General features: G+C 45.0%; 1 protein-coding gene across 1 annotated transcript in view; it reads right to left on the bottom strand.

Moving 5' to 3' along the window:
• Positions 1-13,749, bottom strand: part of LOC310753713 (uncharacterized protein) — a gene marked incomplete at its 3' end in the record, with an annotated part of 56,076 nt that overhangs the window by 949 nt on the left and 41,378 nt on the right. Inside the window, exon 4 of the mRNA XM_083595064.1 lies at positions 1,352-1,487. Coding sequence (XP_083451190.1) covers positions 1,352-1,487 — 136 coding nt within the window. The remainder of the gene's footprint in view (positions 1-1,351; positions 1,488-13,749) is intronic.

Genomic DNA, 13,749 nt, shown 5'->3' with positions numbered 1-13,749 from the left:
TGGGGGGGGGATGGGCCGGCTCTGGAGAACATATGTTCAAGCAGAGATAGCCGCCCCCGTTATGCCACCGCTGCAGGGGAGACCAATGACGACCTTTCAGCGTACGGTCAAAGACTCCCTTCAGAAACCCCTTTAACGGGGAACCCTGGTATCGCCGCCGCAAAGAGGAAGATGGACTAAAGGATTCCGCCCAAGGCCTGATACCGCCAAAGTTGTGACGTTTTGCTACGGGAAAGGCGAAACCTGCCAATGCAGGGAAATGTGAGGAGAACCTGAGCTTACAGGGTTAAACAGCTCAGAGTGTACGCCCTGCCTACAAATTGGGAGGAGGGGGGAGACACGTCATATCCGAGAGTCTCCAGCCTTTGTTCTTTCTCTCTACTTTCGCTTTTGAGGAGAGAGGATGTGTTTTCACGATGCTGTTCGCTGTGATAGACAATGGATAGTCTGCTGTAAATAAAAACTGCTTCTAGCTGCTAATATCCTGAGTGGATTTTATTTAAGCACACTGAAGAACGCATTGGAGCTTGCAGCTTTCTCTTGCCGCTCGTTAAACTCTGCGTTTGCTCAGAGCCTTTGGAATGTGGCCTTTGAAGTCCGGAGGCCCAGCAGAACTGCGCAGCCGAAGCGGGCTGGACGCCAAGGCTTATCTGAGCAATTAACATTCTTCAGGAAATTCCTTTCCGGCCCTTTAACAGCGACCTTGACGTAGCAGTGCCCGCATACCTGTGAAGAAAAGTTAACCTGCAAAACCTGTGAAGAAAAGTTAACCTGCAAAATAAGACATTAACTGAGGGTGGGTAGGGTGGGAGAAGCTCTGGAGCCAAGTGAGGATTCCCAGGTAAGATCCTCCCTCTATTGTGTGAGCAGGTAATCCCTCCCCTACCTGGCCTGGTCTCCTTGGCAACGCTTCCCCCAGGTGGGATTGGACAACTGACTGAGGTAGGCGGAGACCTCCAGGTATCCCACCTGAGGGAAGGCAAGCCAAGCCTATGCTGATGGAGCCACTCCAGACCTAGGGGCTGCGCGCGTCCACGCAAAGGGTGCCCCCCGTTTTAAGCGGGGAGCGGTCATTAGTCAAGGAGGGAAGTTCTAGGCTTATCAGCCAAAAGTTTCTATGTTTAATTTATAGGAAAGTTGTTATGATGGAAAATTTTGAAAAACCAATAAATTATAATTATAAATATATATATATTAGAGATTAATTTGGAAAACCATTAGTCGAGGAGGAGGGAAGTCTTAGGCTGAAATAGCCAAATGGTTTTATATTTTGTATAATAGATGGATGTTTCAATGGAAAATATTTGGAAAAACCAATAAAAATTATTATAAATATTTTAAAATACAGTACCTTTTCTCCTCTTCTCTTTGAGCTCTCTCCTGGTCTTCGTGCTCCCTCTGCTCCCTCGCAAGGTGGTGCTTTTCGGCCAAGGTCCTCGCTGCGTCTTCAGCTGTTGTGGTCGCCGGAGTGGTTTTGCTACTTGCATCTGGAAAAAGAAGGGGTTGGAATGAATGGAGCCAGTTGTCGGCGCAACCGCCTTATCCTCTGAAAAGCGTTCCCTGTATTAAGTCCTGTTTCCTGCCCAGGCAGTGAAAGCCAAAAGTTAGCTATTTTGTATAAGATGGGATGTTATGTTTGGAAAAAAAAGTGCAGAAACCAATAAAAACATTATATATGTGTTTGTTTGTGCCTCCCATGAGATCGGACCCTCAGTAGTGCCAGAAATTCAGGGTCAATACATTTGGAGGGAAACCAAAATGCTCGTTTACAAAGCTATTTTACTACCAACCTTACTGTATCCTTAAAAAAAGCTCAACAACTTTGTAAAATTGCAACTTCAATTGTAAAATTGTAACTTCAATCCTAAAAAAAACTCAGCAACTTTGGTTGGTCCTCACGCATGTTCACTTCATCAAATCTGGCCCTATTTGAAAAAAGTTTGGGCACCCCTGATCAAAGGTGTCTCTGGAAATTTTTACACATCACTCGGGAATGCAGGCGAACTAATGCCAGCGTACTGGAAGAAGCAAAGATTGCCAGTGTTGAATCAATGATTCTTCAACCTCAACTTTTGACCAGTCGTGTTGCGTATCATCTTCCAAAGCAACTCCTCTATTCCGAATTTAAGAATGGAAAGCGTCGTGCTGGTGGTCCACAAAAGAGGTTGAAAGATTTCAAGGCAAAGCTGAAAAAACGTAGTATAACACCGACAACTGGGAAACACTGGCCGGTGAGCGCTCCAATGGGAGAACAGCCTTGACCAAAGGTGTCCTGGGCTTTGGAGACACTCAAACTCAGGACGCAAGGGAGAAACAGGCGAAGAGGAAGGAAGACTCACCGGTATCGACTCCCGCCCGGAAACCAATGTCCCCACTGTGGAAGGACGTGTGGATCCAGAATTGGTCTGCACAGTCACTTGCAGACTCACTGTTAAAACTGTGTTTATGGAAGACAATCTGACTTGGCTACAAGGGATCGCCAAAGAGAGGGGGTGGGAGGAGGGGGAGAAAAATAAAAAGAAGGAGGAGAAAAAGAAGGAGGAGGAGATACTGAAGGTAGAGTAAGGTGATCCTCACCTTCAATTCAGTAAAGAACAAGAGGCCAATTAGCACAACCCCTCGAGTTGATGTAGGAGTTCCCATAGCTCTGTGGAACGGTACATGCAATGGAGGTAGAAGACCTCCAGTTCAAGCCTTATAAAGTTATAAAGACCAGGGTGGATTTGATTGAAATCCAATCAATTTAAATCCCAATTTAAATCACTAGTCAGTAAGACTTACCGTATTTTAAATCATTTTTTTAACAGAAAGGTTCAACCTTGCTGGCATCCTCTTCATACTGACAACCAGAGGAAGGTTTCCTTTTTGGAGGAATAAATTTTTACAGTTCTATCATAGAATCATAGAATCATAGAATCATAGAATCATAGAGTTGGAAGAGACCACAAGGGCCATCGAGTCCAACCCCCTGCCAAGCAGGAAACACCATCAGAGCACTCCTGGCATATGGTTGTCAAGCCTCTGCTTAAAGACCTCCAAAGAAGGAGACTCCACCACACTCCTTGGCAGCAAATTCCACTGTCGAACAGCTCTTACTGTCAAAATGACTGATTTGGTTCTACTCTTAGAAATACATTGACAGATAATGATGAAATGATGGTGAGGTTTAATAAGTTAACGGTTTCTGTTTGGACAACTTTTCTGCTGTACAGTCATACCTCAGGTTCAAGACGCTTCAGGTTGCGTTTTTTTGGGTTACGGACCCTCCAAAATCTGGAAGTACCAGAACGGGTTACTTCCAGGTTTCAGCGGTTGCGCATGCGCAAAAACGCTAAATTGCGCTTTGCGCATAAGCACCGAATCGCAACCCGCGCGTGCACAGATGCACCGCTGTGGGTTGCAAACACTGCGGGTTGCGATAAAGACAAGTTCCTGGGAGAGCACGAAGAAGACCTACAGAAAGAGACATTTCCAGGACAGGGGCATCCATCACTGGACACGAACACGGCACCACCGACGGACGAGGAACAAAAACAGGGAGCTGTAGGAGGAAGGAGTAAATAATCCCATCATGGCTCTGCAACTTCTAACCTGGAATTGTAATGGCTTGAACATTCCCAGGAAGAGAAAAAGTATATTTCATGCCTTAAAGAAAGACCAATTGGACTTGATTTGCCTACAAGAGACCCATGTGACAAGAGCACACAGAAAATTACTAATAAATAAAAGACTGGGACAGGAATTTATATCCTCAGACAGAGTAAAAAAGAGAGGAGTGGTGATCTATGCAAAAGAAAAATTGCAACCGAAACAAATCTTTAAAGATGATCAAGGAAGATATTTGGCAATTGAAATTCAATCCCAAGGAGAGAAGTATTTGATAGTGGGAATCTATGCACCAAACGAAGGGAAAGCTGAATTTTTTAAGAAGTTGCATGAAATCTTGATGGACCATATGGATTACAACTTAATTTTGATGGGAGATATGAATGGAGTAGTTTCAACAAATATGGACAAGGCACAAAGACAGGTAATAACAAAAGATGGAAGACTACCAAAGACTTTTTTTGAAATGACTGACAATATGGACTTGATTGATATTTGGAGAACAAAACACCCATTAGAAAGAGAGGGAACCTTCTTTTCTGAAGCCAAAATGACATGGACAAGGATTGACCAAATCTGGGTGTCTAGCAGTATGGCTCCGAACATAAAAAAAGTAGAAATCTGCCCAAAAACTTTCTCCGACCATAATGCTGTAAAGATGGTGATGAGGCAAACAATAACTGGTTCCTTCAGATGGAGAATGAATGACACCTTATTCAGAGATGAGGAGATCTGCAAGAAGGCCCAAAAAACCTTGAAAGACTACTTTGAAATCAACTTAAGGTCTGAAGTAGAAAAAAGAATAGTATGGGACGCAAGCAAAGCCGTGATGAGAGGGTTTTTGATTCAGCAAAATACTTTAAAGAAGAGAAAGCAAAATGAGAAGAAGGAGAGAATTTTGGAAAAGATAAAAGAAGGGGAAAAACAATTAAGATCAAAGCCAAAATCCCAAGAGATTTTAAGAGAAATCAAATTTCATCAAACACAATATATGGAACTGATGAATCAAGAATTAGAGTGGAAAATTAAACAAATGAGACAAAAGACCTTTGAATCTGCTGATAAATGTGGCAAGTTACTGGCTTGGCAAATAAAGAAGAGACAAAAACTCAACACGGTAACAAATATAGAAGTGGAAGGAAAAAATATAAGCAACCCAGCGGAAATTAGGAATTGTTTTCAGAACTACTTTAGACAACTTTACACACAAGGGCCGCAGAAAGAAATGGATATACAACAGTTCCTCGAGGAAAATGGGCTGAAAAAGGTTTCGCAAGAAAGTAAGACAATATTGAATCAGGAGATATCAGCACAAGAAATAGAAGATGCCATTCAAGGCATGACGCTGGGCAAATCCCCCGGACCGGATGGACTGACTTCCAAATATTACAAAGTTTTGAAGGAAAGGTTGATACAACCTTTGAAGGAAGTCTGCAATGAGATTATGGAGGGGAAAAGGGCACCCGATACGTGGAGAGAGGCCTACATTACACGTATACCAAAGACAGAGACTGAAAAGACCCAACTTAAAAACTACCGACCCATCTCGTTATTGAATGTGGATTACAAAATCTTTGCTAATATTTTAGCAAAGAGACTGAAAAGAGTTTTGATGGAGGAGATTCACGGGGACCAAGCGGGCTTTCTCCCAAAAAGGCATTTGTCGAACAATGTAAGGAATATAATTGACATTTTGGAAAAGCTGGAAGTGAACATAAACACTAAAGCTGTTTTGATATTTGTGGATGCCGAGAAAGCCTTTGACAACATTTCTTGGAGTTTTATGTTGAAGAACCTCCGGGGGATGGGGGTAGGCCAAGGGTTTGAGAATGGTATAGGTGCAATATACTCTGAACAGAAAGCCAAACTAATTGTAAATAATGTGGTTACAGAAGAGTTCAAGATTGAAAAAGGGACACGTTAGGGGTGCCCTATCTCCCCACTACTTTTTATATCGGTCCTGGAGGTTTTGCTTAATATGATTAGGAGGGACCAGTTGGTTAAAGGGATTCAGGTCCGAGCTAAACAATATAAACTGAGAGCATTTGCAGATGACTTAGTACTTACACTACAAGAGCCAGAAGCTAGCACGAAAAGAGTTTTGGAAATAATTCAAGAGTTTGGTCAAATGGCAGGATTTAAATTGAATAAGTCTAAGACAAAGGTTTTGGAGAAAAATTTGACACAGATAGAAAAGGAAAGGTTCCAGAATGAGACAGGGTTAACTGTGGTTAAAAAAGTGAAATATTTGGGTATAAATATGACAGCTAAAAATGTGAATTTGTTTAAAGATAATTATGAAAAAACTTGGAGAGAAGTGAAAAAAGATTTGGAGATTTGGTCCAACTTAAAGCTTTCCTTGTTAGGCCGTATTGCAGCTATAAAGATGAATGTATTGCCAAGAATGTTGTTTTTGTTCCAAGCATTGCAAATAATTGATAAAATGGATTGTTTCAAGAGGTGGCAAAAAGACATATCTAAATTTGTCTGGCAGGGCAAAAAGCCCAGAATTAAATTTAAGATATTAACGGATTCAAAGGAAAGAGGGGGGTTTGCCCTGCCAGACTTTAAACTTTACTATGAAGCGGCAGCTTTCTGCTGGCTGAAAGAATGGCTACTTCTTGAAAACACAGACATTTTGGATTTGGAAGGTTTTAATAACATTTTTGGGTGGCATGCATATTTGTGGTATGACAAGGTTAAAGCACATAAAAGTTTCAAAAATCATATTGTCAGAAAAGCACTATTAAATGTCTGGGTCAGATATAAAGACTTGCTGGAAAATAAAACTCCAAGGTGGCTGTCGCCAATGGAAGCTAAGGCAGTTAAAAAGTTAAATATGGAGTCTAACTGGCCAAGATACTGGGAAATTTTGGAAAAGGAAGGGGACAAATTGAGATTGCAGAGTTTTGAGAAATTAAAAGGGAAGGTGAGAGACTGGTTCCACTACCATCAAATAAATGAAGCGTTTAAACTGGACAGTAAAATTGGCTTCCAGGTGGAAAAATCAAAATTGGAGATAGAGCTGTTAGAACCCAGTACTAAGAATTTGTCCAAAATGTACAATTTGCTGCTGAAATGGAATACACAAGATGAAACGGTTAAATCGGTCATGATTAAATGGGCTCAGGACATTGGTCATAATATCTTGTTTGCTGATTGGGAAAAGTTGTGGACCACCGGGATAAAATTTACGGCATGTAATGCCTTAAGAGAAAACATTATGAAAATGATATATAGGTGGTACATAACCCCAGTCAAGCTTGCAAAGATTTACCACGTGCCTGACAACAAATGTTGGAAATGTAAAGAAACTGAAGGTACATTTTTTCATCTTTGGTGGACTTGCCCGAAGATTAAGGCATTCTGGGAAATGATCTATAATGAACTTAAAAAGGTATTTAAATATACTTTCCCCAAGAAACCAGAGGCCTTTCTCTTGGGTATTGTCGGCCAAGGGGTGTTAAAGACGGATATAACTTTCTTTATGTATGCTACAACAGCAGCTAGAATACTCATTGCGAAGTACTGGAAGACGCAAGAACTACCCACACTGGAAGAATGGCAGATGAAGGTGATAGACTATATGGGCCTGGCAGAAATGACGAGCAGAATCCGAAACCAGGGAAGAGAAGCAGCGCAAGAAGAATGGAAAAAATTCAAGGACTATTTAAAGAAATATTACAAAGTTAATGAAAGTTAGAATGATGTTGGACTGGAAAGTAAATGGTTACTATTAGCAATGGTTAAGACAAGGAGAATAAGGAAGAATAGTCTAAATTTAAATTAAAATAAGGGAAGATTTGCTGAACAATCGATAAGAATTTGGAATACAGAAAGGGGAGGCATGAGGAAGTCGGGGAAGATAGGATATGAAATTAGGATATGAAATGATACATGTGTTTTGTTTTGTTTTTGTTTTTGTATGTTTATGTTTGTTGTGTTGTGTCTATATGGAAAAATAAAAATATTTAAAAAAAAAAAAAAAAAAAAAACACTGCGGGTTGCGAATGTGCATCCTGCACGGATCACGTTCAGAACCCGAGCGTCCACTGTACTTGATTGGAAGGAGAAAAATAATCATTTCTGTTATGTGTGGGTCGAGAGCGAACAGGCAAGACCCCCACTGGTCTTTTCAAAGTCTTTATTATCGATGCAAAAACATTCACAGTGCAGAACATCTCAATTCCATGTTTTGCTCTGTCACTAGCAGAATCTGGGAGTGGGCGGTCCTTAAACTTTCCCCAACAGAATAGTCTCTTGACCCCCATCCTACGCCTCCCCTCTCTGCGCGTAAACCGACTGCTCAGAGAGGGCGTGGGCAGAGGGGGACCTGCCTCCCCCCCCCCCCCCGCTTATTTCAGGCTCAGTGCTCTGGCTCTCCCTTGCATACTCTGAGCCCTGCATCCCTTCCCCACTGGAGGTGTGGCTTCCCTCCTCCACAGAGGAAGTGCTGCTTCTCACGATCTTCGGAGGCTCCCTGTAACCCAACTGCCCTTCCACCTCTCGCCTCTGAGCTGATGGCAGTTCCCTGACAATTTCCTTTGTAACAATTTAAACCATTTATTTCACTAAAACAATAACATGGTAGCATATGGATCCATGTTTGTTAACTGATGTGGTTAAACTATTAGAAATACATTGAAAGATAATTATGAAATTATTGTGTGGTTTAATAAGTTAACTGCTTCTATTTGGACAACTTTTCTGCTGTACTAGATTGGAAGGATAAAAATAACCATTTCCTTCATAACAATTTAAACAATTAATTTCACTAAAACAATAACATGATAGCATATAACAAGTTTAATCAAGATGGCGCTGGGGTAAGACGCACCTGTTAGAGCTCCTCAATTAGATGTTGGGGGCTCCTACTCCTTTTAACTTTTTTAACTTTTTAACTTTTTGATCTTTTAACCCTCTTCTTATCAAAAGTTTGGCAACCTGGGGTTTTATATCAGACAACTTGTGAAGTTGGCACTGTAAATTAGATCTAACAAAGTCGAACAGCTTAACAGCCACCGCCCAGCCTATTTCAAGGACTCGTAACTCTAAATAATTTAATTAATCTTCTGAAGTTTTCCCGAACTGACTCTGACTCAGGCTTTGACTCGGCGTTTTAAATGAAGTAAGGGAGGTGGAGCTGTGTTGCAGAAGTGTTCCGTTTGGGCTTGCCTCTGCCCTCTTGGCTTGTGGGTCCAACTGTGCTGTGTGCCTGCTCTGTCCTCCCAGCTGTGGGTCCGGCTGTCTTGCATGCCAGCGGTGCTCCTGGACTGAGACAGACTGGTTGAGTGCTTGGCATGGAGCCTGGGTCAAGATATATTACTCTGCAGATGACTCAATTGAAAGGCATCTAGGGAAGCCAGAGAGGGGGGGTTCCACCCTCAAGAAGCCAGAGACTCTTAAGCCACAGGGCTGGCAGCTGGTTGTAGCAGAGGAGAGGTATCATCCTGTGGCCCTGAGAACACCAGCTGTGGGGGAAACCAGAGGACTCCTGATGCCAAGAGGAACACCTTCTCTGCCACTACAAATGCTAGCGCAACAGCAAGAGGAGGGCCCCCTGAGACCATCGGGCATGGCATTGACATCGAACAGGAATTTACTGAGCCTGCCCCGCCTTCCTCTGCCCATGCCCCGATGTCGCCTGGTTGTTCAGGTTGGCGGATTCAGAGATCATTCGAGCAGACTCGAGCTGACACATGATGCTACAAGAACTTTGTGTTGCTACAAGAACTTCGTCTGCTACAAGAACCATTTCCCCCCCCCTTTCCCCCTCCCCCCTTCCTTTGCCATTTGTTTTAGTCCTTTGTTTCATGATAATATTTGTCCATTGTTTCATGATAATATTTAAGTTTTTGCTTGCTTACTGTTAGATGCTTGATTGTTGTTCTCCTGTTATTTAGGTGTTTTTTCTTCCTTTATGTACGTTATATGGTAGTTCTGTTTAGCTGTGGAATGTTTTGGGGTTTATTTTTTAATTTAATTGGTTTGTCTAATATTATAATAGTACGCTGACAAAGAATATAATAGTTTCATATAATCAGAGAGGTAGCTGATGTTAGCTGGCTTGTTCTACTCGACTAATTAGAGTTATCGAGTTGTTGATACTATAAGCAGAACAACTAGACTGGGAAAGAATAACATAAATTGCCATCAATAGAGGCTAGTATGAGGCTTGGGATTGCTACCGTGGAGGGGCGAGGGAGGTATGGCGGTGGGGGCAGATGTCATAGGCGAAGGGGATCGAGATACGGATATGCTCATACCCCTTCCAATCTGCGCCCCATCCCGAGGGACGAGGGTAGGGTGAGCAAGGATTACTCACCTCCGTCACTGGTGCTGTGCAATGCCAGGTCTATAGGCAACAAAACCGCCACCCTGCAAGATTTCTTTACCTCGCAGGGGGTCGACCTGGCTTGTGTGACGGAGACCTGGGTGCGCGAAGGGGAAACAGTTACCTTACGAGAGATGGCGCCCCCGGGTTTCTCCGTCCTCCTTCAGTCGCGGACTGTGGGCCTGGGGGGGATAGAGGGGTGGCATTATTAATCTGGGAAGATTGTTCTTTCAGGGCTCTACCATCACAATCGATCCCCAGCATTGAATGTGTTGGCCTAGTGTGAGGAGAGCTTGGCTGTCTGGCTGATGTACCGGCCACCTAGCGCACCAGCAGCCACCCTGTCAGGCCTACTGGAGGCAGTGGCCGGCTGGGCCTTGGAGTTTCCTAACCTATTGGTATTGGGGGACTTCAACATCCATGCTGATGCCACTCCCTCCTCACAGGCTCTGGACCTGGTGTCTTCCATGGCGACACTAGGGCTCTCCCAGTTTGTTTCGGGCCCCACACATCAAGCAGGCCACACACTGGATTTGATCTTTGGTGTAGGTATAGATGTGATCATGTCTCCTTCTATGAAGGTGCCATGGTCTGATCACTACGCTCTGAAAGCCAGGATTGACTTTCCACCCCACCCTGCTTAGGTGGCGAGCCGATTTGGGCTCGCCTGCAGAGGCTGATGGACCCTTATAGATTCCGTCAAGCCTTGTGGGACCTTGCTCCCCCTGGCGACTCATTGACTGAGCTTGTTGAGGGCTGGAATACCCAGCTCCTGGCAGCCATTGATGAGAGCGCATCTAAGCGCCCTCTGCGACCCCGCAGAAACCGGGCTACCTGGTTTACTGAGGAGCTCCGGAAAATGAAGCGGAACCTCAGACGGCTAGAGCGAGTATGGCAGGGTGCCCGCAACAGAGCCTCAAGAACATCTCACAGGGTTTTTATGAAAACCTACGAGATGGCAGTGAAGGCCGCTAAGACGTCTTACTTCTCGGCCTCCATTGCATCCGCTAGCTCTTGCCCGGCGCAATTATTTAGTATAATTAGGTCTTTAACATCCCTGGAGGGACAGCCAAATTTAAATAATAATTTGACACACAGCTGTGAGGCATTTGCGAGCTTTTTTGTGGAGAAGGTCTTGTTGCTCCGCCATGACCTCCCTGCCAATTTGGATACAATAACGGAACTGGAGGCCCCTTGACTGTCCTCGGATCCAATATTGGACCACTTTGACCGGATATCCCCAGCCAATGTGGACAGACTCCTCCGAGCTGGAAAGCCCACCACCTGTCCTCTTGATGCGTGCCCGTCCTGGCTGATTAGAGCATGTCCAGACGAGGTGCAGACCCCCCTAGGGGATATTATCAATTTCTCCCTTGGCACCGGGACATTCCCAGGGGAATTGAAGGAGGCAGTGGTGCGTCCGCTCTTAAAGAAAACATCATTAGATCCCTTAGATCTATCCAATTACCGCCCGGTTTCGAATCTTCCGTTCCTGGGTAAGGTGATTGAGAGAGCGGTTGCTGAACAGCTTGGTGGGTTTCTGGATGAAACATCAGCTCTGGATCCATTCCAATCCGGCTTCTGCGCTGGTCATGGGACCTAGACGGGTCTGGTCGCCCTAACAGATGATCTCCGCAGGCAGCTGGATCGAGGCGGGTCTGGGCTGCTGATTCTTCTAGACCTGTCAGCAGCCTTCGACATGGTCGATCACGAACTCCTGGACCACCGCCTTGCCGACGTGGGGATCCAGGGCACAGTCCTTCAATGGCTGCGCTCGTTTCTCTCTGGTCGGGGACAGAGGGTGGTGCTTGGAGGGGAACTGTCATCGCGCCACTCCTTGGTGTGTGGAGTGCCTCAGGGTGCGATACTCTCCCTGATGCTTTTCAACATCTTTATGCGCCCCCTCGCCCAGCTTGTCCGGAGTTTTGGGTTGGGCTGCCATCAGTATGCTGATGACATCCAACTCTATCTGTTGATGGATGGCCATCCTGACTCGGCCCCAGACACACTGATCAGATGTTTGGAAGCTGTGGCTGGATGGTTACGTGGGAGCCGGTTGAAGTTAAATCCTTCAAAGACAGAGGTCCTTTGGCTGGGAAGGGACCCATCTCTTGCGGGGGCGCAATTAGTGCCAGCACCGTCCGTTAAGAGCTTGGGTGTAATCTTCAACACCTCCCTTTCCATGGAGGCGCAGATTGCAGCTATAACAAAGGCGGCATTTTTTCATCTCCTCCAAGCTAAGCAGTTGGCTCCTTACCTCTCTCACCCTGACCTAGCCACTGTGATCCAAGCAATGGTCGCCTCCAGACTGGATTATTGTAACTCGCTCTACGTGGGGCTGCCCTTGAGACTGACCCAGAAACTCCAGCGGGTGCAGAATGCCGCGGCGAGACTCCTTATGGGGTCCTCGCCGCGAGATCACATTCACCCGGTGCTATACCAGCTGCACTGGCTCCTGGTGGAGTACAGGATCAGGTTTAAGGTGCTGGTTTTAACCTTTAAAGCCCTATACGGCCTAGGACCCTCGTACCTACGGGACCGCCTCTCCTGGTATGTCCCGCAGAGGAACTTACGGTCTTCAAACAAAAACATCTTGGAGGTCCTAGGCCACAGAGAGGTTAGGCTGGCCTCAACCAGAGCCAGGGCTTTTTCGGCTGTGGCTCCGATCTGGTGGAACGCCCTGTCACAAGAGACAAGGGCCCTGCGGGACTTGACATCTTTCCGCAGGGCCTGCAAGACAGAGCTGTTCCACCAGGCCTTTGGCCAGGGCACAGCCTGACTCCCTCCTTTGGCAATCTCTAGCCCAATGGTTGCCATCAATTTGATTTGAATTAATTTTATAATGAAATGCTTTTAGAATGTTGTATTATTTTATTGTTGTTAGCCGCCCTGAGCCCGGCTTCGGCTGGGGAGGGCGGGATATAAATAAAAAATTATTTTTATTATTATTATTTATATGTATCCATGTTGGTTAACTGATGTGGTTAAACGATTTTCTTTAAAAGAAAAAACTTAAGACTGAGTTTTAGCATACATGAATAGCCTTTGGACTATAATGTCACTTAAACAGAAAATTATCAACATTTATTATCGGCTGTGGGGAGGACTGCAGGGCCTGCTCCCTTCCAGGGCCTTTTCCAACTGGCCCAGGGGGCGTGGCCCAGGCCCTTATTTGGAACAAACTTTTGGGGAAGTGTGGGAAGCGTTCTGCCATTGCTTCCCTGTTCCAAGTGGTTAATGTGTTTTAAAATGTCCTCAAGCAGTCGGTGGCAATTTAAATTTTTATTTCTTTTTTTCCTTTTTTCCTTTGTTGGGGTGGGTGGGTGGGTGGGATGGATATTTGGTTGGGGATTAATTTTATTATAATTGTTCTGTTTTTGTTTTTTGTTGTTTTATTGGTTCTGTATAGTTTGTGTTTTGTTTTTAAGGGGCGGGATTAGGGCTGCCTGGGAGTGGGGCCCCAGCCAACACGATGGCTGGGACAAGTTCCACGGGGGGGGGGGGGGAGCACTGGGACATCCGATCTCGGTGATCATGGGCAGGAGGCGGAGTTACGCTAAGACCAGACCATGTCATTACCGAGGAGGCAGGTTTAGTCATTGTTTGAAGACTATCCCTGCCTCTGGGTCTGGCCTTGACTGGATGGATACTGGAATCAACAGGGGAAACCCACATGACCTGAAGGTGTTGCTGTGTAATGCCAGGTCAATGATGAATAAAACCACTGCCATCCACAACCTGATTGTGGATGGAGGATTTGACCTGGCATGTGTGACAGAGACCTGGTTGGAGGAAGCAGGTGGGCCTGT

The sequence above is a fragment of the Podarcis filfolensis genome (genome assembly GCF_964270895.1).
Source record: "Podarcis filfolensis genome assembly, chromosome: W".
Taxonomy (NCBI): domain Eukaryota; kingdom Metazoa; phylum Chordata; class Lepidosauria; order Squamata; family Lacertidae; genus Podarcis; species Podarcis filfolensis.
The sequence above is the reverse complement of the archived record's forward strand: the minus strand, read 5'-3'. Positions and strand labels throughout refer to the sequence as shown.